General features: G+C 40.2%; 4 protein-coding genes across 5 annotated transcripts; 1 reads left to right on the forward strand and 3 right to left on the reverse strand.

The window, feature by feature from the left end:
- Positions 1 to 875: 875 nt before the first annotated feature.
- On the reverse strand, positions 876 to 4383 carry rpl9 (ribosomal protein L9). The gene is made up of 8 exons (XM_088303622.1): positions 4270 to 4383; positions 3738 to 3784; positions 3554 to 3669; positions 2659 to 2754; positions 2312 to 2444; positions 1415 to 1495; positions 1062 to 1188; positions 876 to 982 (listed from the first exon to the last, which is right to left on the reverse strand). Exons 2-7 carry the CDS (start codon positions 3781 to 3783, stop codon positions 1082 to 1084), a joined length of 579 nt encoding a protein of 192 aa, XP_088159748.1. The 5' UTR covers position 3784; positions 4270 to 4383; the 3' UTR covers positions 876 to 982; positions 1062 to 1081.
- Positions 4384 to 4701: 318 nt separating this feature from the next.
- lias (lipoic acid synthetase) lies at positions 4702 to 9035 on the forward strand. Its single transcript, XM_088303171.1, has 11 exons — positions 4702 to 4860; positions 5121 to 5299; positions 5725 to 5818; positions 5948 to 6028; positions 6413 to 6569; positions 6815 to 6872; positions 7057 to 7185; positions 7476 to 7621; positions 7686 to 7756; positions 7836 to 7947; positions 8508 to 9035. Exons 1-11 carry the CDS (start codon positions 4777 to 4779, stop codon positions 8564 to 8566), a joined length of 1170 nt encoding a protein of 389 aa, XP_088159297.1. The 5' UTR covers positions 4702 to 4776; the 3' UTR covers positions 8567 to 9035.
- Positions 9036 to 9142: 107 nt separating this feature from the next.
- ugdh (UDP-glucose 6-dehydrogenase) lies at positions 9143 to 19575 on the reverse strand. 2 transcript variants are annotated; one of them, XM_088303169.1, is made up of 13 exons: positions 19428 to 19575; positions 18324 to 18485; positions 16669 to 16770; positions 16383 to 16583; positions 16109 to 16306; positions 15742 to 15889; positions 15004 to 15063; positions 11270 to 11364; positions 11057 to 11187; positions 10730 to 10869; positions 10503 to 10594; positions 10314 to 10424; positions 9143 to 9634 (listed from the first exon to the last, which is right to left on the reverse strand). In XM_088303169.1, the coding sequence occupies exons 2-13, from the start codon at positions 18483 to 18485 to the stop codon at positions 9524 to 9526; spliced, it is 1551 nt and encodes a 516-aa protein (XP_088159295.1). In that variant the 5' UTR covers positions 19428 to 19575; the 3' UTR covers positions 9143 to 9523. The 2 variants fall into 2 exon arrangements, with proteins under 2 accessions (XP_088159295.1, XP_088159296.1); XM_088303170.1 differs by lacking the exon at positions 15004 to 15063.
- Positions 19576 to 21889: 2314 nt separating this feature from the next.
- Positions 21890 to 26429, reverse strand: map9 (microtubule-associated protein 9). The gene is made up of 13 exons (XM_088303189.1): positions 26068 to 26429; positions 25899 to 25983; positions 24852 to 25328; positions 24628 to 24770; positions 24262 to 24298; positions 24104 to 24171; positions 23958 to 24019; positions 23716 to 23866; positions 23564 to 23641; positions 23273 to 23434; positions 22971 to 23116; positions 22583 to 22718; positions 21890 to 22460 (listed from the first exon to the last, which is right to left on the reverse strand). The coding sequence occupies exons 1-13, from the start codon at positions 26137 to 26139 to the stop codon at positions 22341 to 22343; spliced, it is 1737 nt and encodes a 578-aa protein (XP_088159315.1). The 5' UTR covers positions 26140 to 26429; the 3' UTR covers positions 21890 to 22340.
- Between the last annotated feature and the right edge of the window lie 400 nt (positions 26430 to 26829).

Consider the following 26829-nt stretch of genomic DNA (forward strand, 5'->3'; position numbering starts at 1 on the left):
CATCAATTTTATATTAATTTGCATGGCCGGTTAGTACACAGTAAAATGAGTAACAGTGAGTCTATATTATCTGCCAAGTTTCGAAATTTATTTTAAGCTCGGTGAAAAGCTGGCCCAGAGCAGCCATCAGTTTAGTGCGTGATGGGGAAGGAATGTTCAGGGGTCTTCGCGGGCTTTCAAACAATCCTCACAACATGTGTATTTGTCTTTCCATACTTTCTACCATTCGGTCTAGTATTCACTGGATTTATCAGACGAATAGGAACAACATATGTGACATCATGGGCCTTATTTCGTGCCCAGTTCAAGTAGTCTGGCGCAAAGTGTGGTCTGTGATCTGTGCAGGGAAGAGGTCGACGACTAACAGGTACACACCATCAGGATGTTTTTCCCTCTTCCCGACTATGGGCGTAAAATGCTTGACCATCTCGTCTTCTAGGAATATCCTTAAATATGTTCCTTCTGTCTTAAGTGTATTATTAGTGGATTTGCCCCAATAATCAAGTCGGAGCTGACAATCCCAAAAATTCAACATTTCATGTGGTGGTGAAAGTAGCCACCAGTCAACTGCCACGGGTATTCAAAGAAGCCAACCTAAGAAGGGCCCTGACTGTCCAACAAGAAAATGGCGGTAAATATCTTACCAGATTTCGTGACGCCCCCAGACAGTATTTTCCACACCCTTTATCTCAGGTTGACTTGTTACAGATCATTTTACTCATGTACTATTGTCAAGTCACACTGACAAGTTTTAACTAATATGACCTTGCAAACTCCCCTTCTGTTTATTTGGTTATGGACCGAAAGCATAAATAAGACCAGCGTGAACTTGGTTAAGTTGCACTGATGTGGAAAGAAAAACAAAACAAAGGCAATGAAACAATATTCCAACTTTATTGGTCATAACAGAATACGTTTGATGGATGCCATAAAGACGTTTCTGGTGTCTGAATCAGGATGACATGTTGGTTCATCAGGGCCACTGTTGAAATTTCAGACATTTTACAAACCAGCGGCTCTGTGTTGTTTCATTAAAAACATGGAAAATCTTTTTTTCTGACCTTGAGTAGAGATTCAGATTTTACTTATCAGAGTCCACAACTGTTCCCTTCTCAGACACGTAAATGCCATCCAAGAATTTCCTGATATCCTTATTTTTGACTGTGGTGGCTTGCTGGATGAGAGCAGCTGAAAAACGAAGAAGTTTCCATGAAATAAATAAAAATCAGAAGAGAATATATTATGTCGAGGCAGACGAGGGCCACAGAAATAATCAGGTCAGCATCTTCACATTAAGCTAATGGCAGCTCCTTGTACACAATAATTGTTTTGAAATCCCTTCCACTTGTTAGCAGTTAAGAGTAAATTATTATTGAGGAATTATATAGTGAGCACATGGACTTTTAAAACATACCTGAATTTGACACCAGCTCAATATCGTTGCCCTCCAGCACCAGCTCGTCTTTTTGGGCTGCTGAGACTGTGCACATCACACCTGGGCGAAGCAGAACAGAGTAAGTTTTACTTCAGGTAGAACGTTAAATCAAAGCGCAGCCTTGAACAGCTTCATTGTACTTTAATCAATTGAGCTTCTTTGAACAAAAGTGAAAACCAGAAACTCAAAGTTAACTCAGACCTGAGCCAGGGCACAAGCCGAAGTTCTCAATTTTCATCCCTAAAAAGATAAGTCACCCTTTTCCTGGCCACCCACTGTGTAATTTGTGAATTATTGATTGTTTTGTTTATTTATTTATTTTTTTTAATTACGTCTGACACTACTAAGTTGATCAGCAGCAGTGGGATATCTAAGATACTGTAAGCACAGAACCGCTCCAAGAATATAACAGACGTAAATATCTACTTTTTCACACAGACCATCTTGGCCCACTTTTCCCCAGCTTGCTACACTACATGTAAGCTAGCGATATGGGATTAGTTTTGAAGGCAACTAACAAATTTTCTGCCTCATTCAAAGACTCACTGCCCATGGCCATTTGTGTTGTGATCGAGCATTCCAGCATGTTCTGTGCGAAAAGCCGCACATTACGCCGACACATTGGTCTGATGTGTCAATTAACCAGGAAGGCAATGAGAAAGGAACTCATGCGTTCCATTCAATGCCGCTACACTTTGGTATTCCTGATGGCACTTTAAATTGATGCCAACTGTCAGCATGTTAATTAGAATGCCAGAAAGTCGCACTATGAATGACCCACATTTATATCAGCACAGAAAAGTGTACACAGATGGAATACAAATGTCCAGAGAACACAGTCAACAAACAAAAGCCCCACATTTACCACGTACGCACCTGCCCTCATTCTGACACGGCGGATGTACTTTTCACCAAGGAAATTTCTGATCTCCACCATACTCCCATTCTCTTGCATGACAACGTTGATGGGAAAGTGGGCATACACCGAACGCATTTTGTAACGGAACCCCTGCAGTGAGAGAGGAGGGAAGAAACATGAGGCAAGGCGGAAGAAGCAGTGAAAGGAAACTTTGTCAATGATAGATGGGGGGTAAATGAGAAAATAAAGCAAATTACTTATTTTGGTACTATAATAGAGGAGGTATAACTTCTGCATCATGAAGCGTGAAGGTATTATTGTGCAATCAGTCGCAGGAATTGCAGAGGCTGAGTGACAAGCTTACCAAAGTGACTCCCTTGATCATGTTCTGGACATGACTGCAGATGGTGCGAACTGTTGCCAGCTCCTTTCGGTTCCCCCACCATTTGTCCACACGCAGCTGAAAAACAGTGGACAAGCCAGTCAAAACAAGCATCTTGAAGTAACAAACCAATTAAGAGTGGGGTGAAACTATTATTTTAAGAAAGCGATGGTATGCAACGTTTGGCACCCCCTAGGCTTGAATTTTGCATTGCACCAACAGAAGAGGGCAACGGCATAATGAGGTGTAAATCCCCTCAAAATAAAAAAATGGTTAAAAAAAAAGTCAACCACTATTTGATGGTTTTTCCCTTTATGCTCACATTTTAACAGAATTAGACCAAGACAACACTGATCTTCTACATTAAGAGGTCTCCTCAGCCACGTTGCCCAGGTCAGATGTTCAGATTTTCATCCCAAACGCTTTACACTTGGCGGAGAATCACTCCAGTGAGAGATCGAGATTGGAGCTTGATGAAGTCAACAGTACCACATTGGGGTATGCCTCATGTCACAAAAGGCTTAATTTTGAGGTCGGCACTGTGACGCCTCAACAGAAACTCATCACGAGTTGCCATTGAGCACCGTGTCACCAGCAGTTGAAAAAGAGAGACAAAGGTAGAGAAGCAAACGTCCTTGGAAATTTAGTAGTCGATTCATGGATCAAAAACCCGTTGTGATTTTTGTTATTTAGTTCCTTCACAGAGAACAGCAAGTGGTGCAAAGTGCTAAAACATTTAAATATGTGCATTCAAAAGCTGCAAGAAGGCCAAATAGGGTTCACCTTTGAAGGCCGTACTGCATTTTTGGTTCATCCTGAAATTACAAACGTTCCCCAACTTTCTGTGACTAGTCCAACAGGTCTTGGTCTTCTTTACCTTCATTTTTTTCTTGCCCAGAAGACGGAGCTCCAGGTTGATGTGGTTGAACTCCCTGACGAGTTTGCCACGGGGACCCTTGACAGTCACTCTCCGCCCCTTCAGCTTCACCTCGACTGCAACAAGACGCAAAGAAAGTGAGCACAAAGCACCAAGGGACAAACAGCAATAGGTCTTTTCTTACCATTTGGAGGAATGTCGACAGTCTGGCTGCTGAGAATGGTCTTCATTCTGAAATTAGAATATGTGAGATTTTATGCTTTTAAACCAGCATCCAGAAAGAAGCCAAACGCGACCACATTCGGTAACGCTGGCAACGATTTCGGACTCAATTTGAAATGACAACTGTGAGGAGTCACACAATTGCTAAGCTAGCATTAGGGTAATGCGAATGAGACTCCCTACACAACAGCTCAATTTAAAGCATCTTTAATTAAATATTACACAGCATTTGTTACGTATCAATAGCGAGAATGTTTCATGTGTAAGTGTGGTTAGCTCAATGCGGTAGTCGGCCTAAAACAGCCAACTTCCATCACGTATGAAACAACCCTATATATTCCCCCTAGACATGGCGACGACACAAAAATAGTGCCTTCCAGCTAGGAAACATTAGTAGTAGCGTAACTCTCTGATATTAAAAGTAAAATTAGTGCGAAATTGCGACTGATGGACTTCGATTATGTCCGATGACTGATATTTTCGGCCAACCTCACCTCGCTGCTAGTAGAGGAAAAGAGGGAGGACAGACGTCACCGCGCTGTTCTAGCGTACGTACGTGACGTCATCAGACAAGAGCAAATGAATTCAACGAAAGGCTACTTTCCCGCAAAACGTCCTAAACAGCTGACTAAAAAGGAAATGTCTAATTTTTATGGCGTTTGGTGATTTGTATGTTGAAGTTAATGACGTTAACATATTGGTTCCCTTTTACAAGTGAGGAATTGACGTGATCGTCTTTTCCCAGTGAACAAACACCAAATACTTGGACTTCATAAAAAAAAAGAAAGAAAGAAAATTAGTTTTTTTGGGGGGGGGGCGCTAACACCAAATACTTGAATTATTTTAAAAAGAAAATGAAGTTTTGGCCTGAAATGCGAAGACAAAACTGTAAAATTTTTGCTCCTCCTCAGGCGCCGTCACATGAACGTAACACCAGACTGGAACAATCGCTCGTCGATCGTTCAATCTGTAGCTAGGCCTGGCACTTGCTAACCAGTGATATGGCGTTGCTTAAACACAGTTGCGTCGTAATCGGCCGTCTCTCCGCTAATCGCCCAAGGCTGGGAGCGACAAGTATCTCTCACGTCAGTATTGCCATTCCACCACCGAAATTAATTCGGTTTGTAAACATCTTTGGTGTCAGCGTGGTTGCTGAGCTGCTGTTTTCATAACGGTCCGAGTAGCAAGGGCAAAGTTTACAAACAAGTCATTGGTTTCGGACATCGTTCTCGACAGTGTGCATCGCGTGCGGAACTGATTTAAAATACAATATGATACAACTTTATTTCTGTAGGGCATTTCACAAGTTAATATGTGAGCTATTCATCCCCCCTGTTTCCTGTAGGGCTACGTTAGCGGCATATCATCTGCTGCCAAGTCATCTGCGAATCCGTCTGACAGGGGAAATGAGCTACTGCGCGTAAATGATGGCCCCACGCTGCAGGACTTCATTTCTGGGGAACTGTCCGAGAAGGGCAACTGGGCAGAGTACAAGGGCAACTTGAAGAGGCAGAAGGGCGAGAGGTGAGTCTCTCTCGCTCTCTCTCTCTCTCTCTAAAACAACGCACTTGAGTACTTCTCGTTTGTTAAAAAGTCTTCAGCATTAAAGTGTGCAGTGTCATTATTTTGACGGCTCTCGCAAGCCTATATTAGGAACTTGAGTGCTGCTTACTACTGCCAACAGGCGCCGTACAGTACAATGTCAGTGTCATTAAGTCTTTTTTTGCTCCGTTTATTAGTAATTGCACATTATTTCAGGATGACTTTGCTTAGTTTTTTTTACTTGGTACTTTTTCTTTTTACACAAGTCATTATTTGGAGTACCACTATATACTAGAGTCAATTATTTTTTGAGTTCTCTGAAAGATTGTGGTGTTAGTAAGTATAATTATCAAACACTAAAGATTGAGAATTCTTGTCGCGGCACTATAAAAGTCAATCTTTTGCAGGCTTCGGTTGCCTCCTTGGCTGAAGACAGAAATCCCTATTGGGAAGAATTACAACAAGCTGAAGAACTCTTTGAGAGACCTCAATCTTCACACCGTAAGCTACACAAAGTGTAACAGCGTTTAACTTGGGAACTTGTTGAGCAAGAACAGCATTTTTGTCCCTTCATATTAAGTTGTCCCTTATAAGTACAAGTTCAAATAGTGAATCTGTGTGTTCCATCAGGTGTGTGAGGAAGCCAGGTGTCCTAACATCGGTGAATGTTGGGGAGGAGGAGAATATTCTACAGCCACAGCCACCATCATGGTCAGTCTGTAACATGCAACTTCGTGTGTACACCTTTTTAGTTTGGAAAATAATACATCTTCCCTGTCCAGAGTTAAAAAAATAAAAGCGCCCACACACAATAGATGTACATGAAAAATAATTCACCAGCTGTCATGAGCCAATCAGAAGTTAGCAAAGGCAACAGAAACCACACGTTTATGTGGAGTTACAATTTGACAGGTGAGTAATAGTCTTTGTGGGTTGCAATGAACTTGTGGTGAAATGGGATCAGACTATTTCATCATCTGGAACGGCGCGGTTGTTTCAAATTGTTATTCTTTGACCTCTTATTCGGCAATGTTTGCATTTTCAGAGCCAGTTTGATGTGTTCTGTAATATTTAGTTCTTTCTTCTCATGGCTAGCTGATGGGAGACACATGCACCCGCGGATGCCGCTTTTGTTCTGTCAAGACTGCTCGCTTGCCGCCTCCTCTGGACCCTGAAGAGCCCTACAACACCGCAAAGGCTATTGTAGCTTGGGGGCTGGACTATGTGGTGCTAACATCTGTGGATAGAGATGGTAAGTTGGACTCCCAATTTTTTTTTAACTTTAAGTTGAACAGTATAGTGACAAATATGAAGGAAAAAAACAATTACCAACCCAACACACAGAAGCAAAAATGCTTGTAGTGCCCGAACAAAAACATGATCAGGATTTCAATGATTACATGACACGGGAACTGCACCTCCACATGCGAATGTAGCTCTTGTAAGAGTACTGCAATGGTGTCTTAAGGATTCAAATCTGCTCCTTATTTACGCTAGATATTGCTGATGGAGGGGCAGAACATTTTGCCAAGACTGTTTCTCACCTGAAAGAAAGGTAAACAGACTCGTTGAGGCTTCATCATCTCTCGCTTTGCTCAATTTTTCAATGAACGTAGAAGAAAGGTTTTTTTCCAACAGTGCTATAATTCCATTTATTTATTTTTTTTAAATTGGAAGGATTGTACCAAACTACCGGTGTGTTCTAAATGAAGCATCCACCTCACCTTACCTCCATGTAGGAACCCTCAGATCCTGGTTGAATGTCTGACACCTGACTTTCGGGGTGACCTTGCAGCAGTGGAGAAGATAGCCCTGTCGGGTCTGGATGTGTACGCGCACAACGTGGAGACAGTCCGTGAACTGCAAAGGTACCACGATGGGATAAACCTGATGGTGCATTTGGTGCAACATTTGCAAAGAAAAAAAAAATTGTTGAGGCTGCATCGTCTTTTGGAGAATCAAAGGCCATATTTAATTCTCTGGAAAGTTCTGTAAGGTAGTCGTTTGAAAATGTTGTGTGACTTCGGAGTTGTTTTTATCTGTGTGTCAAATTCTGACTCTATTATAAGATTTTTTATTTTAATATTGGGGTAATATATTTTTTAAAATACCAACATAGATGCCTCTTAGTTTTTTCCCCCCTCTCCGCCAATTCTAGGCATGTCCGAGACCCGAGAGCCAACTTTGACCAATCGCTGAGCGTTCTGAAGCACGCCAAAAAGGCCAATCCTGCTCTACTTACCAAGACATCCATCATGCTGGGATTGGGAGAGACTGAACAACAAATTCACAATACACTGACTGGTATGTACACTGGGAATGTGCAGTATTTGGTATGACATTATCTGAGGTCATGATGATGTTGCAGAGCTGCGCGAGGCTGCAGTGGATTGTCTGACACTGGGTCAGTACATGCAACCCACAAAACGTCACCTGAAGGTAAGTGCACTCAACAACAAATCAATTCATTTTTGAATACGTATCAACCAAGGCAATGTCAATTTGTGTGCGGGTTTAGGTGGATGAATATATCACTCCAGAGAAGTTTTCACACTGGGAGAAAGTTGGGAATGACATGGGCTTTGTCTACACTGCCAGTGGGCCGTTGGTTCGATCCTCCTACAAAGCAGGTGAGACCTAAGGCTTGGAAATGCACACGGTATGGAGGCCATATTTTGCAACAACAACATCAGCTTGCATAGAATCCAATCCCTGCTGTAAACTTGAAGAGAAGTACTATAGAAAATTGATAATCGATAGCTGTGTAACATATAACCCACAATTGGAACTTGAAAATCATCCTATTGAAGTGGTCAGAATCAGGAGTGAGCCAAGTTCAGCTCCCGGGGCCACATACAGCCCCCTGTCTGTTGTATTTATATTATTAATTCGATTTTTTTCAACCTGACAAAAACATATTTGTTCAATCACCCCTCCATTTCTCTCATTAATTTGGTTGGCTTATTGTGAAAAAATATACAATACCAATTAACAAAATATTGTAAAAAAAAATCTAAAATCTATCACTTTAAAATTAAAATGTACTATTTTACATTGCCTTACATACATACCACACCTCCAAATGACCTGACCCATCTGTCTGCTTTAAAAATCAAATTTGGCCCAAGCACTCATGTTTGGCCACAGCAGGTTTGGATGACTTCAACTACTTTGTTTCCCCTCTCAACAGGAGAGTTCTTCCTGAAAAACCTGCTGAAGAAAAAAGCAGCAGCTGTTATGGCAGAATAGCAACAAAACCAGCAGCTCTTTCTATACACACACGCACACACAAAACTCGACAAGCGTGCTATAATGCAATATTTCAAGCCACGGCATAACAACACACAATACAGAACAGAAAGCACTTGAGTGAAATTAACGGGGAATAAAAACAGGGACCATCCATCATGGACATTTTCGATAGATGATTTAAGAGAAGGTGAGCGGGGACAGGCCAGCGTGTATCGAGATGTCCACCTGGGTGTCGACTGTCCACGAAGAGAAAATACTGCTGCATTCTTTGCACCTCGGGAGCCTCTAATTACTCTGTCCACCCTTCAGGGGCCCCTGACCTTTTCTTCTTTTTTTTAAGCTGTTTAAGGGGCACTTAGATGCTTTTCACGCCTGCTGTTGGTCGAGTTATTTAATGACATTGTTTTGGGATACCTAAATTATTTTTGGTACCTAAATAAATCAATGCTTGCACTTAAAACAGTTATCACTTGTACAAAAGTGCCTCTTTCAGATGTATACATTTAGAATGATACTTTTGTACCTTAAATCCAGTCTGTGGTACATTTTTGGAATTAAACCATCACACATTCAGGACGTTGACATTTTATTGCATTGGCCGTTTCAGTCATAGATACCACGGCCACGTACAGTATTATGATGATAAAAAATATATATAATTCAATTGTAGTAAAAGCATTTGGAATGTGCCTGTAAAAAGTACACTGTCAAGACATACTTAATTACATGTAAAACTGTTTGACAAATATTAGTGTATTCAATAAATCATTTGTGTGTGTGGAAAGGTACAACCATAACATGATCAGTCAAAACTTAGGCCGGAAGATTAAACTCGTCATCCTATTATGGCAAAGTCATAAGTCACATGGCTGGTCTGGCTTGCTTTAGATGAGGCAGGATTTGACATTGTCCAACTAAAAGGTTGAGGGAGGAATGTGTTGCATGTCAACACTTTTAGATTTTGACTTTTTTGGCATGAGGCTCGCTTTCATTGATGCGAGGACATACAGCAGCAGGGGTGTAGGGGATTCGTGTTGCTACCACTTTTTTCCCAATGGTCTCAATCTGTAGAAGAAAAAAAGTTGTTAGTTGAAATGACAGTGGCACCTCACGTTTATGACACTTGTATATCTGAAAACCCAAACTTTGGGAAATCATGCACCTTAAATATCACACAAAAAACTGGCAGGAATACCATCATGCATGACAACAACATAAAGCATGATACCAAGGTTTAGTGAACACTGAGGATCTAAAGTCCTCAAGAGTGTTAGGAGTTTTTGTCATGTAGCACAGTATGACAAAGAAAATAAATTATGACAACAGGAAACGGAACTTCATGTGATATGGTGTAACATGTACGTTACGTAATCATCATCTGAAGCCGACCAGAGTCAAGATCAACAATTATATAACTGTATATATCAACTACCCCCACAAAAGTTAGGGATATTCTGTTATTTCAGATTGAACAGATTAATTAAAGATCTAAACTTTTTAAAGCACACGTCCAATTGTGCAATGTTTACAATTCCATAGACTTCCTCTTCTATATGACTTTTTGTGATTCTTCCAGTCTCAAAACATAAATTTGACTTGACATTGAATGGTAGGACATGTCCACTCAAAAGACTGACACAAAATTGCATATCCCAAGTTTTGACATTACTGTTTTATGATCCATGGAATACGTTTTTAATGCATTCTATCACGCACATGTATCTGTGCCTGGCTTGTTTCTCACCTTGAAGCCGATGTCCTGGAGATGCGCGTGAAGGTGGTCCAGCACCCTGCGACCATCAAATATAAATGCAGGCTTCAGCATCTTTTTGTAAATCTTCTCATAGTCCAGCTCCTGTGGTGACATGAGAAGTGTGATAACTATTTTTTCCCCCTCAAATTATAGGCAGCAAGTAAAAAATGGGATTGTGACCTTAAACATGTCCCACTCGGTACAGATGACTAATGCATGTGCACTCTGGCAAGACTCGTAAGGGTCAGTCGTCACAGTCACCAGCTCTGAAACTGAGCCAGCATTTTCCAGTTAGATTTTATTATTAGTGTATACATACAAGCTTTGATATCTTAATTACAATTAAGAGGAAAATAAATCCATTGTGCAGTGCATCTCAGTAGAGACCAAAGTCACAATTGACATACCTCTTTCTGGATTGTCCTCTGAGATGCTGGGATGTGATAGGTCCTGAATGATTTGCTCCTTACGAACTTTGGGGTCATAAATGGATAGTTTGGCCCCTTCATCCATCAGATATTTGGAGATGTAAATACTGGATGACTCTCTGAGGTTACACACACACACCCCCACACACACAACAGGAAGTGATCAGGGAAGGTGAAAGTATGGACCTCGTAATTACAAAGTTAGCGTGTTGAGATCGAAAGAACCGGTTTCCCGTACGCAAACGCACAATAGCAGGTTGATGATTAATGTTTCAACATTAACAAGGCCGAAGGTAGCAAACAGACCTCGTGTCACCAGTGTCTTTTTTGAAAGCGAAGCCGAGCAGAGCAATTTTTTTGCCCGTCACTGTGTTGAAGAGGCAGTCAATGATTCTGCAGGCAAAGCGCCGCCTTTGGTACTCATTCATGTCAATCACCTGGTTGGTGGTGAGTGGGGAATAAGAATGAAGTTACCTCCAAAATGCATTTCCCATACTCAAAAAGATTTGCTGTCCTTGCCTGTTGCCAGTAGGAGGCCACCTCAGGGAGGTTGAGGGCCTCACATAGATACACCAGATTAAGCACATCCTTCTGGAAACAGCTTCCACCAAAACCTGGGAAAGAGATACAAGATGCCTACAGTTAATAAAGGCTTCATAATTGTACGTTTGAAGCACGGAACAATCCAATTTGCCACATTTCTTCTAATTTGGAAAAATCGTTTCCAAATTTGAAGAACGTCAAAGTCAGCCAGCGTTACAGAACCCAGAAAAGATTGCAAGAGACCTTGGAGCTGGTGAGTCACTCATTTTTATCACAGGAGATTTTCCTCAGAAGACCTTTATGACTGTGAACCCATATAAATGTACAATCACCACCATATAATATTGTATATAAGCAACAACTTAATGAATAGCTAGCACTGAAATCACAAATCAAGGAAAATGGTTTTCTCAGCTTTTGTTCAATGTGTTTGAAAAGTGGTTTGGCAACCAAATTAACATGAAAGGCTAGCAACATCACAATGCTAGTTAATGTGAAGATAACTTCAAATATTGGTAGCAATTTGAGCAAGAAACAGGACAGGAAGTAGATACATTTGCTTTACTTTAGTGGGCTACAGAAAATTAAGTGGCAGGCCATGAGTTTGACACGTGCCTTGGAGGGTCCACTGTGCACATTCCAGTGCAGGTGTCAAACTAAAAATCTGATTACGCTACATGCATCATCACTTTGCTTAGTTGTCACGCGTGGCTACTGGCAGTCAATTCCAGCTAGGCTCAACGTCAGATAGTCGCCGACGATTATGCTACCTGATAAATACCTAAAGAAGAAAAGGGAAGAAAAACCTAAAGAATTGGAAAATTATAAAAAATACCGTCATTTAAAGACAAGTTTAGGCTCATCCTAATCTCAAAAGGAGATTTTACTAAGAGTGAATTTTGCAGGGTCACTATTTACAACTACATTTTTTAGGCGTTTTTTTTCTCTGAGGTGCAAATCTTTCCCATCATGCTCTTCTTAGAAACCTACAAAATGGAGAAGTAGAAAGGGTGCCAGGGTGCATGTAGCGGTTTGTGAATAAAAAAAATAATAAAAATACCAACAAGAAGAGAAAACAATGCAAATTGTGGCAATGGCTCTGGTTATAAAATATTACATATGTACACGTCCCAATCTGAATTTGAGGTTAATCGGGGGCCATTGCGTGATTTTCAGCAGATCTGGTGTCAGGTGAAAAAGATGGGTTTTATTAATTTTCCAAACATTTAAAGCGCACAAAGCTGCCTTTTGTGGTTTGACACTTAATGAGCTGCAAACACGCACACACATGCTCAGATTTCCAGCAGGAACAGGCAGAGAGGCAGGTTTGTCTTCATAGCTGGTTTGGTGGGAGAGCCAAGCCGAAAGCTACTTGGAAATAAGTTGACCTCAGCTGATTAAAATAAGCCTTCTGGTTAGATGGCAATAGTTGAGAACACGACAAACAGGTTAGCAATCGTGACATATCCAAACGACTTCACTTCATATACAAGTTCAACGAGTGTAAATTATTTGGTGACAAGCAAGTTTGTTCCCCGCATTTAACAAGGTCATGAATCAATAGTGTTGTTTCTAGATGAGTTGCCTATGAAGATGCAAAAATGTATTGTTTAGCATTAAACACGCTCAATGGATTCCCTCAATTTGTGCTAAAAGTTTATATGAGCGATTCCACCAAATTGCAGTTGCATGACAATACATTGTTCTAAATCATAAGCATGCTGTATATGTATTAAGAGTTCTAAATGAACTTTTCTATCAACAGTCAATGTGACTGGTTACTCTCTAAAGCAGGGGTCACTAACCTTTTTGAAAGCTACTTCTTGGCTACTACTGATTAAGGCTTAGGGCTGCCAGTTTAATGCACACTTCTGAAAAAAAAAACTGCTAGTTAGCCAGGTAATTGGTGCACTTCCAGGCAAATTCAGCCTTCATAATATAAAGTTAGAGCAATTTACACATATGTGGATGCCAGCGCGTACTGTGCAAATGTATGTTAGTAAAACATTACATATGCTAATTATCACATAAATACAGGAGTCCAGTAAATTCATTAGGCCTGCCACAAATAGATGTTGGTGTCACCTGTGCACCCTTGCTGTGGGGTTCATGTTTTATTTTCATTGGCTACAGAAAAGCCAACATACTAGACCACCTAATCCGCCAACTAGGACGATAGATAGGTGGGCCACATGCATTTTTGTTTTTAATTCTTTTTTTCGTTGATTGTAATGACAAACAGTCATTTGAGTTGAGCACTTTTCGTCCTTACTCATAATGTCTCCCTTGTTCTCTTGCATTCTTTCTTTTCCAACCTGGTACAAACATGGCAGAGCATTTATCTTACAGCGGAAGTCAACCCAAATGATTTCTTTACAATAATATATATTATACGCCCCCCCCCCTTAATCTAAACACGGCATTCTAAATAATATTGCGTTTGTGGAATATGAATTAAGCAGCAATGACTACTCGTTCTTATCCGCCTCAGCGGACAGGTGGAATTTTGCTACTTAATCCATATTCCACAAACTCCATATGAATCAGAATACCATGTTTACACTAGTAGGGCTGAGTAGAACATATTTTATTTAAAAAGAAATTTGGAGTTGACTTTAATGAGGCCAATGCATTGAGAGACTACCCTTGATACCAATACCCAAAGCAGTGTCAACACGCGTGGGAAGTAATACAAACAGTTGTCTATAAAATGCCAGGAGTGTTCAAAGTCACCGCTTTTCTTGAGTTGAATATGTGCTTGTAAATTGAGTCACCAGCTTGGAGTGTTTGCAGGCGGGAAGATCACCTAAATCTTGTGGTTAATTGTAACTTATTATGGTGTTAACTTGTTTTGCACTGATAGTGTTAATTGTTTTGTTCTGACTGATTAGAATTTCTTGTGATTTCACATTTTGCATTAAATTTCAGTGCAGATTCTAGTGTTGTTCATCACAAAATACATGGCCAAATCAAGGATATATTCGGTTATAGGTTTGGTTGTTTTGTTTTGTTTTGTAACCGTTTTAGCGGTAATGCTAATCTAATGCAATGAATATACTTACAGATTGAACTGTAATATATTAGAATACATTTTTTCATATTGGTTAATGTAACCTAGCATTTGGATAGATTACTGAAAAAAAATATGTACAGTCGTTGAAGCAACCCAGAATTGTAGTTAATCTGACCCAGCATTTGGGGATAAGATACAGCCATGGAAAAAACTTGAGAGCACCCTAGTTTCTCCATTTTCCCGTTTGTTTTAAATGCCTAGTACAACTAAAGGTAATTATTTTAATCAATATACTCATGACAACAAAAATAGCTCAAAATAGTTTAACTTAAAACTTTCTACCAAAACTAGCTCTGGCATTGTATCACCATTATAATGTTTTTCATGTCAGACACTTTATACACGTTTAGTGGCATCCGACATTAAAACACGAAAGAAGAAATTGATGAAAACATCGTGGTCCCTTCATTTTTTTTCCATGGTTGTATGGTTGTAAAAACACATGTAGTTGAAACAACCCAGAATCGTTGTTGGGTATCACATTTAACTCACCTGTTGGGTTAAATTGACCAACCCATCCTGCTGGCTCAAATTAACTAATGTTTGAATGGTACCATAATAACGCAGCGGCCGGGTTAAAAATAAACCAATGTGGATTATTTTTGACCCAACTTTTTTTTTTTTTGCCTGAACTTACTTTCTGACTTCGGCGCAGTCTGCGTGTTGCCAGGGTGAACATCATAGCCACAATTTGAGGCTGCACAGGAATGTCGCAGACGGCACATGCGGAGGTGTTTTATCATATTTGAAGGGGGCAACCTCCTTTGATATTTATTGATGTGCTGCACTATGCAGAGGGCTGCCTCTTTTAATATGAGTACAAAATATGAGTTTATTTTGAGCGTGTTCCAAAAAGCCATTGGCACTGGTTTGCTGGAATGGTCCAAATAAATATAAAGGACAACATATATTGTCGCTGTCCTGTGATAAACAAGATTTCAAAACAAATTTTCATGTTAATGCAATGTCAGTAACATAAACCCCCACCCCCAAAAAAGTTTTTCTCAAGACAGCGACGATATACTGTAAATGCATTGGTGTATATACACATGTAAGTGTGTATATTTTTATATATATATTATATATTATATTTTCTCTTAATGCCTTGCCAAGGTATTGGCTCAGGACTCTGTATCGGCAGATGCTTAAAATGAAAGCGGAGTTTACGTCATATAAGGTCACATGTACATTGTTTTTCCTGATGAAGCCGGCCCCATTTTGTGTTGTGAAAAATGCCAATGAATAAGTAAAATGTGATGTCACGCATGGGTGATGGTTCGGTCCCAAACATTGAATGAGAATTTAAGGTTCCAAAAAGACCGGTACCCATTTTAAATGTCAGGTTTTAAAAGGTTCATGCCACTGCATCTCTTACCCACGCTGGCTTTGAGAAACTTGTTTCCAATTCTCTGGTCCATGCCAATGGCCTTGGCGACCTCCTCCACATCAGCCCCAGTGGACTCGCACAGCGCACTGATACTGTTGATGCTGCTGATTCGCTGCGCCAGGAATGCATTGGCTGCCTGCATACAGCAAGTTATTTGAAGGTGATCCAAAAAAGCCAACACGTAGCAGTTCTTATCAAGATTGTAAGTGAGGAGGAGTACGTTAACCAGCAGAGTTTCATACCACAAATCTCAGAACTGTGAGGCAGACATGTTTACCACTCATTCACCGTGCTATCCCACTTTAACGCTAGTATTATTATTATTAATTATAATTATGATTAGCTTGAGACGCACCAGTTTGGACAGCTCTGACGACCACGTGTTGGTGGTGATGATTCTGGCCTTGGGCACCCAGTGTTCATACACGGCGCATAACGCTCTGATTGCCCTTTGACCCTCTGCCGTCTCATCTCCACCAATCAGGACACGGTCGGGCTCCTTGAGATTCTTCACTGCCGTTCCCTCTGCAAGAAACTCTGGGTTGGACAGCACCTGAAACAGAGGGGCAAAGTGAGAACTTAGGAGAGTAGAAGACCTACTTTTTAGAATAATAAATGGTAATACACACATGTAGATTGAGATTGGGCTTCGTGTTGGCGTCGAAGATCAGTCGAATACTCTCGGCAGCTCGCACAGGAACAGTGCTCTTTTCTGTGACAATCTTGTAGCCATCAGACACCTCCACAATCCTCCGAGCGCACGCTTCGATGTACTTGAGGTCTGCCGCACGGCCCTTCCCCATTCCGTACGTCTTGGTGGGGGTGTTTACCTACATTCGCATTCTTTTTAGTTTGAAGTGCACTGAAGAGGCTAAGAATTGTGCGTATTTGCGTGGGTGTGACTGTAAAACGCACAGAGATAAAAACAAGGTCCGCGTCCCTGATGGCTGAGTCAATGTCTGTGGAGAAAAATAAGTTCCTCCCTCTGCATGATTCGACCACATCTTTCAGGCCAGGCTGTGGGGTGAGAAACAAAGATAATTTTTGGTGAAGGGAGCCTTACAACCGCACACTCGTCACAGTGATGTAATTGCAACAATGAGTCATCTGGAAGTGTTTTTTTTTTCACCCCAGTGTTGAAATACTCTGATCACAAACAGTTGCATGTAGGCAATTCCTCAACTGAAGCCCCTCGCAAATTCTGTCTAGCTCAACATTTCTGACCTCACCCAGCAACCATGAGCTGAAAACGTTTAAAGTGGGCAAGGCAATAAAGCAGCCGCTCCTTATCAGCAAGTGACGTGCATGCCACTTATCTGGATGATGAATAATTAAATATCACCAACCAAGGGGTATTGTTAAGGACTTGATAGCACACCCTTTACCTAAGAAATTCCAACACTACAAAAGTGGTACAATTAGGAGTTCATCCAACAATGACATGCATTAATAAAAAGACATGAGATTGTTTCATAGAACTTGTGTTTCAGTGGCAACGTTTAGAAATAGAAATAGAAATCCCTTTATTGTCATTGTACTCAAGTGTGCAACGAGATTAGAGGGGCAGTAAGGTTGAAATTGTGCAATGGTTTGCGAACAAGCAGGAACTGAAGACAGCTTAGCCTGAGGCCTGACAGACCATCGGCAGAGACGAAATCCAGTGTCTGGTCCATGGTTTCGAGCCTTCAGGCTGCCGTTGAATGCGAAGGTTTTGCAACAAAGTATTGAAGAGTGACAATCTGTTTCATGAGTATGTTAGTTTGTTTGTAAATTTGGTCGCTTAAAAAAAGAGGAGGCACATAAAATGTGTTGTTATCCCTAGACCATTCACCAAATCTCATCTTGATTGTTTCATTTCAAATCCATTGTGGTGTTGTACAGAGATGGAAAGCTGAACATAGCGTCAATGTCCAAATATTTATGGACCCGACTGTGTATGCCACGTTTTTCATCCATGTGACTCAAAGGTACTACAGTACTACACTGCTAATAGGTTGCACAGTGTCGAGTTCCGACACTAAGCAAACTTACACTTCGTGACGCTTTTCATCACCAGGACGCTAGTATAGAAGCAGCTGACAAAAAAAAACTATAATAAATGTAGTAGTGAGAGTCCATGAGGAGAAAATGTAAACTGTTGAATAAATATGTAAAATGCTTAATTTTTTTGTTGTTGCTTTTTTTTTTTTTTTTAACAAGGACGGGAAGGAAATTGTTTTCGCCAGAACAAGACAGGATATATTTGTTTATTTTTTTTCACTATGGTCCAAGACTGGGATGGCACAGGATTTTTTTCTGTGGACGTGGGATGGGACAGGAGAGCAAATCACATGTAGGCATGCAGTGAACAGTTTTACTTTACTTTAGTCTTAAAGGGATTCATTCCTATTTTAAGTTGTATGACACTTACAAACGTTTAATATGCTACTTCAAACACTGGCAGTAATATTAATTACACTTTTATTACAATTTGAGCCTGAAATAAATTATGTCTCGTTGTAACAGAAGTGAAGGGTTTGTTTTCAACTATGGAAGTTGTACTGCACGATGAAATAAAGTTGACTCCATACCTCATAAATGGGAAGTGTGTCTGAGTTCCAGGCTTTAATCCGGGACTCGTTGATATCAACAACAGTCACTGTGATCTCTGGACACATTTGGGCAATCACACTACATGTTGGGCCTCCCACATAGCCAGCGCCAATGCAACAGATCCTTTTTATTTGGAACATCTGTGAATGGAGAGAAAAAAAGTTGCCTAAAGAGTTAGCATTTCATTTCCAGCAATACAAAACGGTATAAAAGAGGCGAAAGTATTGCGACACAACTTTCATATCAGTGACTAAATCAGGGATTTAATTATTTAGAAAATCTTTTCATTTCATGTAATTTTAACGAAAAAATACATTAGGATATACTATACTATCATCAGGCATATATAAAACTACCTATGTCTGGATTTTCAATTTTGCCGCACAGTGTAAATAATTAAATACACTTTTATAACCGACAAAAATATTTTATCAACATACTGAGCAAATTCAACTACAATTTAATGGGGACTAGCCTTAAGGTGTTTGAAGTTTGTTACAACCAATTAAAACTTGGGACTTATTTGAAACTTACACGTTATAACTTTATTTTGTGCATAAGACTTTATTTTGTGCATGTTCCTAAATACCACCAACGGTGTCAAGCATACCTTGAAAAACAGGTCAGATAAAGAGCCTTTCATTACTCCCGACACACGCGCGTCCACACGTCCGCACACACGCGCGCACACATCTACACGCACGCGCGCGCACACGCACACGCACACACGGCTTGAAGAGATTCCTTGGATTCGTTCGCTTCAAACCGCTAGACAAACAGCAAAGCTTAGCAACACCTCACCTCGGCCGGTTCAGATTTATTCATAGTATTCGTCACATAACGAGTGAATGTCAACTCTGAGGTAGCTGGTTGGCTAGGTTGCCTGAAGCAACCTTATTTTATCTCTGCCAACACGACACCGAACTTCGGGAAATTCTTGAGTTTTTCTTTTACAATGTTTTACAAAGACACGCGTCTTGACGTGATGAAAGCTGTAAACCTGAACAACACTCATTCATTAAAAAAGGAAAAGAATTAGTAGTAGTAGTATAGTTAAGATAACACTCGACGAGTAAGCTTACCTTTCACTGTGTGGTTGACAAGCGGTCCGCTTCAGGTCTTGAACTGATGAGAAGCGGTGTTCTGAAATTCCTTCCTACCCATCGAGACGTCTTACCGATACCTAGTGCGCATGCGCACGCCGTAACACGCACGCTTCCTGTTTGAGGTTTTTCAGCGTAAAAGCACAACCTCTTCGAGACGTCACAAACCAAGATGATGGCTAAATAAATATATATTTTATTTATTCATTTAAAGATCAAATAGCAAATAACTGCCAAAAACTGAAACAATGGAAAAACTGCGTTTTATATTTCCTGTTTGTGCTTTACTTCAATATGTTCGTGCAAGGAAAGAATTGTGTTAGTTGCCCTTTGGCTCTCACAGAGGTGGGCATTTTACAAAATTGTGTCGGTCCGTCATTCGTCATCATCAGCGGCCTTGCTACTCGTCAGTTATTCGTCAGTCCAACCTGTGTTAGTCAGTTGGTCAATACGTCAGGTAGTACACTTAGTCCGTCAGACGTCAGTCGGTGCGTCAGTCAGTCCGTGGGTAAATAATATCCAATCCACTACTGTTTTATAAAATGGGGGAGGTGTAGCTCAGTGTTATTGTGGCCGTTTAATCCCCTGCCATTATGACCATGTTCCTTAAAAGGTCGAAAAGCGTTATACAAGGGTTATACAAGTTATAAAATATTATCAAGTGGCAAAAAATGATGCAAGAAACTTTGCTATATGTGTTTCCCAAAGAAATCCACTTTAATGACATGCAAAAATAAAACATGGCCTCAATTCATAGTGTGCTTCAGTGAAAAAACATCTTGCCAAGGGTAAGAAGTACTTACAATTGGTGTCGCCAGGACACGTTTGTTTAGTTTTCTATTGTTTGTTTCACTTGAACTTAAGCATTTAAATCGTTTTAATTACTGGTGGATTATACAGACATGGACCGTGAGAGAGTTCCGCCCTTTTCGGTACATACTGTAATTGTATTTCTGTATGAGTTTCCTCCCACATTCCAAAACATGCATGGTAGGTTGATTGAACGCTCTAAATTTTAGTCACGAGCTATGATTGTCAATGTGGACAGTTGTTTGTCTATGTGTGCTCTGCGATTGGCTGGCAACCAATAAAGAGTGTACCCCGACTACTGCCCTGGAGTCAAGAACGCCAGAGAGTGCAGAACAAAAGCATTTACATTGTTAGGTCATTGCTATAGGACTAATCATGAATCTAGGAAGTTTGTATTAAAAAAAATAACGTGAGCATTCTTAAATTAGAGTTATTGCTCAAAATACGGTGGGTCAAGCTTCCCTCACACTTGATCTTTCAGTAGACCGTGTTCCGTGTTAGAGGTCCAGTGTTTAGAATTTAGTGCCTTCTGGTGGTGAACTAATAGAATGCAATGACCGAAGCTCGAAGCTGGTGCATTTTGAAAGCATGCATACTACGGTACCTAACAGAGACTGTGCATTGCATTTGTTACGCATGCTGGAATCATTGAGCCAGCAAATTTGTGATCGTGTGAAGCAACCTTCTGTAGAGGAGGCGTGCCTTATGTTATGTAATTACCAATTACCTGCGATGGCAATTTCATTTACTATTAACACTATTTTGAGGAAATACGGTAATTACGAGTATCGCAACTGTGCATATACTAAATGTCGGGCATCTACTCCGACGTTAATGTGTCAAAATATACTATCATTGGTCAAACAACAAAATGTGCAGATCTTTCTGTTCTGAAGTAATGGACTTCATAAGCAAGACCATTGACAGAAATTACTTGATGTAAAATATTAAGTGTTATCATGTTCTTTTTTTGTCCGTTTAAGAAACATTTAAGAAACATAAGAAACAATCGACGCCTGAATGGAAACGCCGAAAGGAAATGAAGAAACATTTGCTGTTAGTTCTGTGTGACACGTAATTTTCCCTTCTCCTCGTGTCCAACCACAACTTATGTCTCACACCTTGTTTTAATTATCCTCCCCTCCCTAGAGTATTAAACCAACGTCACACTTCCTTTCCCCCGTCACGTTACCAGGACGACATTTTTAGTACCATTTTATTTTTGCCTCGCCCTTTGTGTCAAAATGTTCTATTCTCTGACTCAATAGTCGGACTTTTTGCCTCGCCCTGAGTGTTTTCTGAAGTTGTTCATTCCCCAGCTGAATTTGAGGAAACGAGTGGTTAGCAGGTCTGATTCACAGTTCAGGGGTCTGGGGTTCGATTCCGAGACCCGGCTTTCCTGTGTGGAGTTTGCATGTTCTCCCCATTCCTGCGTGGGTTTCCTTCCACATTCATTGATGGCGAAGCCCTTGTTGACAAGCACAGCAAAGTTGCCATTCGTCAACTAGGTTTGCACACAGCTCAGGACGACACACAATTCTGCTTACAAAATCTAAGCAAAACTCTCCTCTCAATTCCAATGATTCTGAACAGGGAACACACCGCTTTGGAGATATGTAAAATATTTTTTTTATAGCATCTCAGTTTTAAACATGCAGCATCACACAAACAAGAGTGGGTAGCTCTGCAATTAGCATTGACACATTTCTGAGGGAAGTGTTAATGGTCACTCTGAAAAACAAAAACTTGTTAAATATGTCATGTCATTATACCCTGTTGTCCTAAAGTGAGGCATTTTATTTTTGGAAATATTTTTTACACTTTGGTAAAGACAATAAACAAACAATAAAATACAAAAGTACGACTATAAAAGTATAAGTTTACCATCATGAAAAAAATGGAACAGTTTCTAGTCTGTATTTTACATTTTCAAATCAAATCCCACATATGCATTCATTTGCTCATTTAGCCTTTCATCAACACTCTTGACTAGTCACCAGCCAGTAACAGTAAATTGATCGAAAGCCAATCGCAAGAAATTCAATTATTTGAACTACGCATGGGCATCCCACACTTCAATTGTTATTTTCGAAATTGAATAGTTTTATTGGGAGGGCTCCATGGTGGGGGTGGACTGTCTTGCAGTATAACTTGAAGTTTCCTTTCTTCTCTCTGTCGCTTTTGTTGTATATCCTTGTTTGCCTGTTTTTTCAAATATAAAATCAAACCTTAAAAGCGCTCTCAGACAGTCACACAGTTCTGCTAAAATGTAAGAAGTCATGCAAGGATGGTTGATCTTTATGTGGGTAAGAAACCGTATTTACCAGCCACTGTTCAAACATCTCTAGAGCCAATTTATCCTTTTCCTCTTGCATATATCGATGCTCCTCTGCTTTATTCTTGTTCTCCTGGCGTTCCGATGAGACTTTTTTGTGCAGCGCATCTGTCTTTTTTTCGCACCTGGGAAAATGATCACATGAAGTATGTTTATATGCAGTCAATATTCAGGTTAGGGTCAAAATGACGATTTCTGAAATATTGTAATTAATCTGTTTACATGTGTGAGCGGACAGTTACTTCCTCATTTAAATATCCCGATTTAAACGGCAACGTTATTTGTTGTTGTTTGTAACCTGGTCTTGCTTCTCTATGTCTCCTTAATGCTTTTGGGAAGTCAGCCTTTCTATAAAAGTGCAAATGCTTTGAACTTACCAGTTTGAAAAAGCTGATTTGCTGCCTTTCTTTCGTTCTTCCTCTTCCTCCTGTTTCTTCAGCGCAAGTGTCTTCTCAGACACTCTTTGCTGTCGACACTTTTCTCTGAGCAGGTCATCATGCTCACGCTTCCATTGATGAAACACCTGCCAAGGTATCAATTACAATTAGAAACAATCTTTTTTTTTTTTTTTCGGTTTTGAAATATAAACTAAGTTTAATAATCTGATGAAATGTGTGAAATTTGGAGATTGCTGCACATTTGTTGCCTTCACTTTTCAATCAGTCAAAATCATGCTTACCTGTTCAGCTGCTTTTCTTTTTTCTTCTACCTCTTCCATTGCCCTTTGCTCTTTCCTCGTCCTATGTTTGTCTTCCTTTGTTTTTGCTTTGAGCATCTCATCTTTTTTTCCTTTCCAAGCTTCATATGAAGCGGCAGCGTCTTTCTTTTTTTCTTCTTCTCTCTGTTTAGTTTGAGGGAACAAAGTCAGCTGTGTGTAAAAAGTGAAAACATTTACCACGATTTTGTTTTACCGTAGTTTGGTAGAGATGATCCACTGTGCTGAGAGGTTCTTATCTTCTCAGCTGCTCACCTTTTTGTTTTGTTCTTGCAGAATCTTCTCTTTGTTTAAGTTCTCAGAGGACTTTTCCTTTTTCTTTCTGAGCCATTCCTTGGAGGAGTACAAATAAAGATTGAAACTGACTGACATCAAATATCGGGATGCCTTCTTGAGAAACCACTCACCTGGTAAACAGTGGCCCTGAGCAAATCACCAGCTTGTGGCTGACAATCTTGGGAAACTTTACAATCCAGAATTTTGAGCGTTCCAAGATACTTTGATTCCACCTTTTTGGCGCACACAGAGTTGGGTCTGTGAGACTGAGAACTGGATGCCCTGAATGATCTGAAAGAAAAGAAAAAGACTAACGTCACAAAATGTGTTAAGAAATATTCAAACATGAGGTAGTTTAGAAAGCATTACTGACCTGATACCACTTTTGTTTTGAACTTGAGGGATTTGAGCAACAGAATGTTCACCTGACTCATGCTGGAAAAAAAATAAATAAACTGAAAAGATTACAAATATCAAGAAAGATCCTGACCAAAAGAATATCATCACATAACATCTTACCCTAGGCTCTTTCAATAATGTGGAGTTTGCCCTCTGTTGGTCTTCGAGGTCACCTAAAGTGAAGCGATCTGGAAACAATAGAATTAGAAATACAATAAATAAAATGCTAATTAATACAGAATTAATTTAAAATGTGCTCATGATGTTTGACAGCTCACTTTTGGCGCACGAATCAGCACAGCGTCCATCGGTCAACTAACAAACAGAACACACATGACAAGAAATTATCATGTTTGCCTGGCATAACAGACTATTTGTTTCTCTTTTAGTGTTTTTATTCCTCAGTGTTGATTTCCAATGAGTATTTGATATATATTTTATGAAAAATAATGAATTCATTAATTGATTATTATTCATCCATTACATCAATCATGATTGTGGTTGTGGTTCTAGCGATGCAGAACTGCACTGCTTTGTGGTTCCTAATATTTTGAAAACCTTAGAAACAGATAGGTGGGTTGCGCAGATGACAGAGAATGACTGATAGGTAACAGTGTGTAATAGTTGAACGTAAGCTGACGCACGTGGGGACTGCAGCTCCTTGTTGTGATCCTTTCAGGAGCGGCGACAGGAGCTGATGGAGAAGTTTCGGTTTTCTCTGGTACATGGATGTTCAATCCCAAAGTCCTTTGTCTTGGTTTGGGTTTGGGAGCCTCACACTCAATATCTACAGAATATACATCATGTAACAGGTGAGCATGTGTGCATTTAAATGTAAAGTATTTTTTCAAAAATGGTTTAAACTGACCAGTGCTCGACACGCATTTCAGGTCAACGTCTAATGAAGTCTGGAACGCCTCTTCACAACTTGCGTCTCCACTTGTGGCGGCTCTACTTTCAGGCCTAATAGGCGCTGGAGATGTGCTACTATGAAAAGGTAAAGGCAAGTCCAGAGGAGCATCATCTGACTGGGATAACAGTGAGGTACTGGAGTTGTCTTTTGGGGGACAACGGCTGGCCAATTTTACAGCATCATTTTTATCTCGTATGTTGTCATCATTACGTAACTGACAAATGTTTGAAGTCTCGTGTTCACGTTGTGGTGGAATTGTATCTCCCTCCAAAGAAACTCTTCTCAGGGATTTCAAGAAGGAAGTCTTCTTTTTTGTCCCTTGTGTTTCCTCATCATCAGAGAGGTCAAAGTCATTGATTTTGCTTGTGGTCTTGCTGGATTTGATTGCATCAGCCCTGCTTTTTCTTGACTTAAGGAGGTTGTCCAAAAAATCTGTGGCATACAGAAAATTACAAATCGATAAATAAATAAACATGGCCCTTTATTGCAGATATGTACTAAAACCAATACTTTCCTCGTGGACTGTTGCTGACCAAGAGTTTAAGAACCTGAACTGTACTTTATAACCCAAGCTGAGAACTCTAATTATGTTTTAAAACAATAGTTGGGAACCCCAACTGTGTTTTAAAACCCTTGCAGGGAACCCTAACTGTGTTTTAAAACCTACCTGGGAAAACCCTAATTGTGTATTAAAACGGGGGCTGGTCACCCTAACTGTACTTTAAAACTGTAGCTGGGAAACCTGTGTTTTAAAACCCTAGCTGGGAACCCAAAATGTACTTTGAAACCTTAGCTGGGGAACCATAATTATGTTTTAAAACGATAGCTGCGAACCCTAATTGGGTTTTAAAACCCATAGGCAAATGGTATTGTACTAAAGTGTGTTTTTCATGTTAACCTTCGAAACACAGCAATTAACACATGCAATCAATTTAAGCAGTCCAGTGTGGTTTGTGAAAAAAAAAACGGACTGTGTTAATGTTCATGTTCAATAAGTCTTACCGTCACCATCCTCTTCCAATTCTTCTGAATACAAAAGCGGTTTTGTTTTTCTAGCACGGATAGTGAGCGCGGCTTCAAGTTCATCCTGCAAAGACAGCAACGAGGTTAAGTCGCTCGAGTCCATGTTCCATAGGAGGTAATCAAAGAATAGTCATCGCGCAACCTTTACCTGGAACGTTGTCCTTTTTGTTGTTTTGGGACTTTGGGAGTAAGCAAGAAGGGCGAATGCTTGATCCGTCATATGTGAAACTATAAACAGGCTGCTTGGCTAGGATTTAGCATTCTCGCTACTTTCTGCTAGCAGCAACAAGTCGCCACAAACCGCCCAGAGTTGTTTATTTACATGGCAAATATTAGTTATCACTCTGCGTCTAGTCGCTTCTGTGAATACCAGATAACTGCTGAACTAAATGAAACGTAATGTTCTTAATCTCCAATAGCTACTTTGGAAATCCTACTTTGTTGACGGTTACCTAGGGAGACGCAGTTTCCGGTTTTTCAATGCGCATGCGCGTTGCATTCTCCGTCCCGACTACTTGCAGATTTCTGATGATTTATCGACGTCACATCTATTTGCCACATCCTAATGACGGTGGAATGATCCAAGATATTGGATCTTTTAACGTACGTTACTGATGGTTAACGTCAGCAGACGTTTTTGATCGGATGTGGCGTTTATTTAAAAAATAGCTGCTGTGGCACCGTAACAGAAAATGAGTGTGATTACGTTTTGTATTCTTTGTGATGAAAACAACCCTAGGGAATACAGACTTTTCAATTTCGAAATTCACCTGACGCTTACGTATGTTTTGGGAGAAATTCAGAGTACCCAAAGCAAATCCGGTTTACAAACAGGAAAGCCCGAGTCTACATTTGAATCCAGAACCTCTCAGTTTGGCTGATCCAACTGCACGTCCTGAATTCAGGGATG

Source organism: Idiotropiscis lumnitzeri, chromosome 8, assembly GCF_059441095.1.
Source record: "Idiotropiscis lumnitzeri isolate Australia: NSW breed Sydney's pygmy pipehorse chromosome 8, RoL_Ilum_1.0, whole genome shotgun sequence".
Classification (NCBI taxonomy): domain Eukaryota; kingdom Metazoa; phylum Chordata; class Actinopteri; order Syngnathiformes; family Syngnathidae; genus Idiotropiscis; species Idiotropiscis lumnitzeri.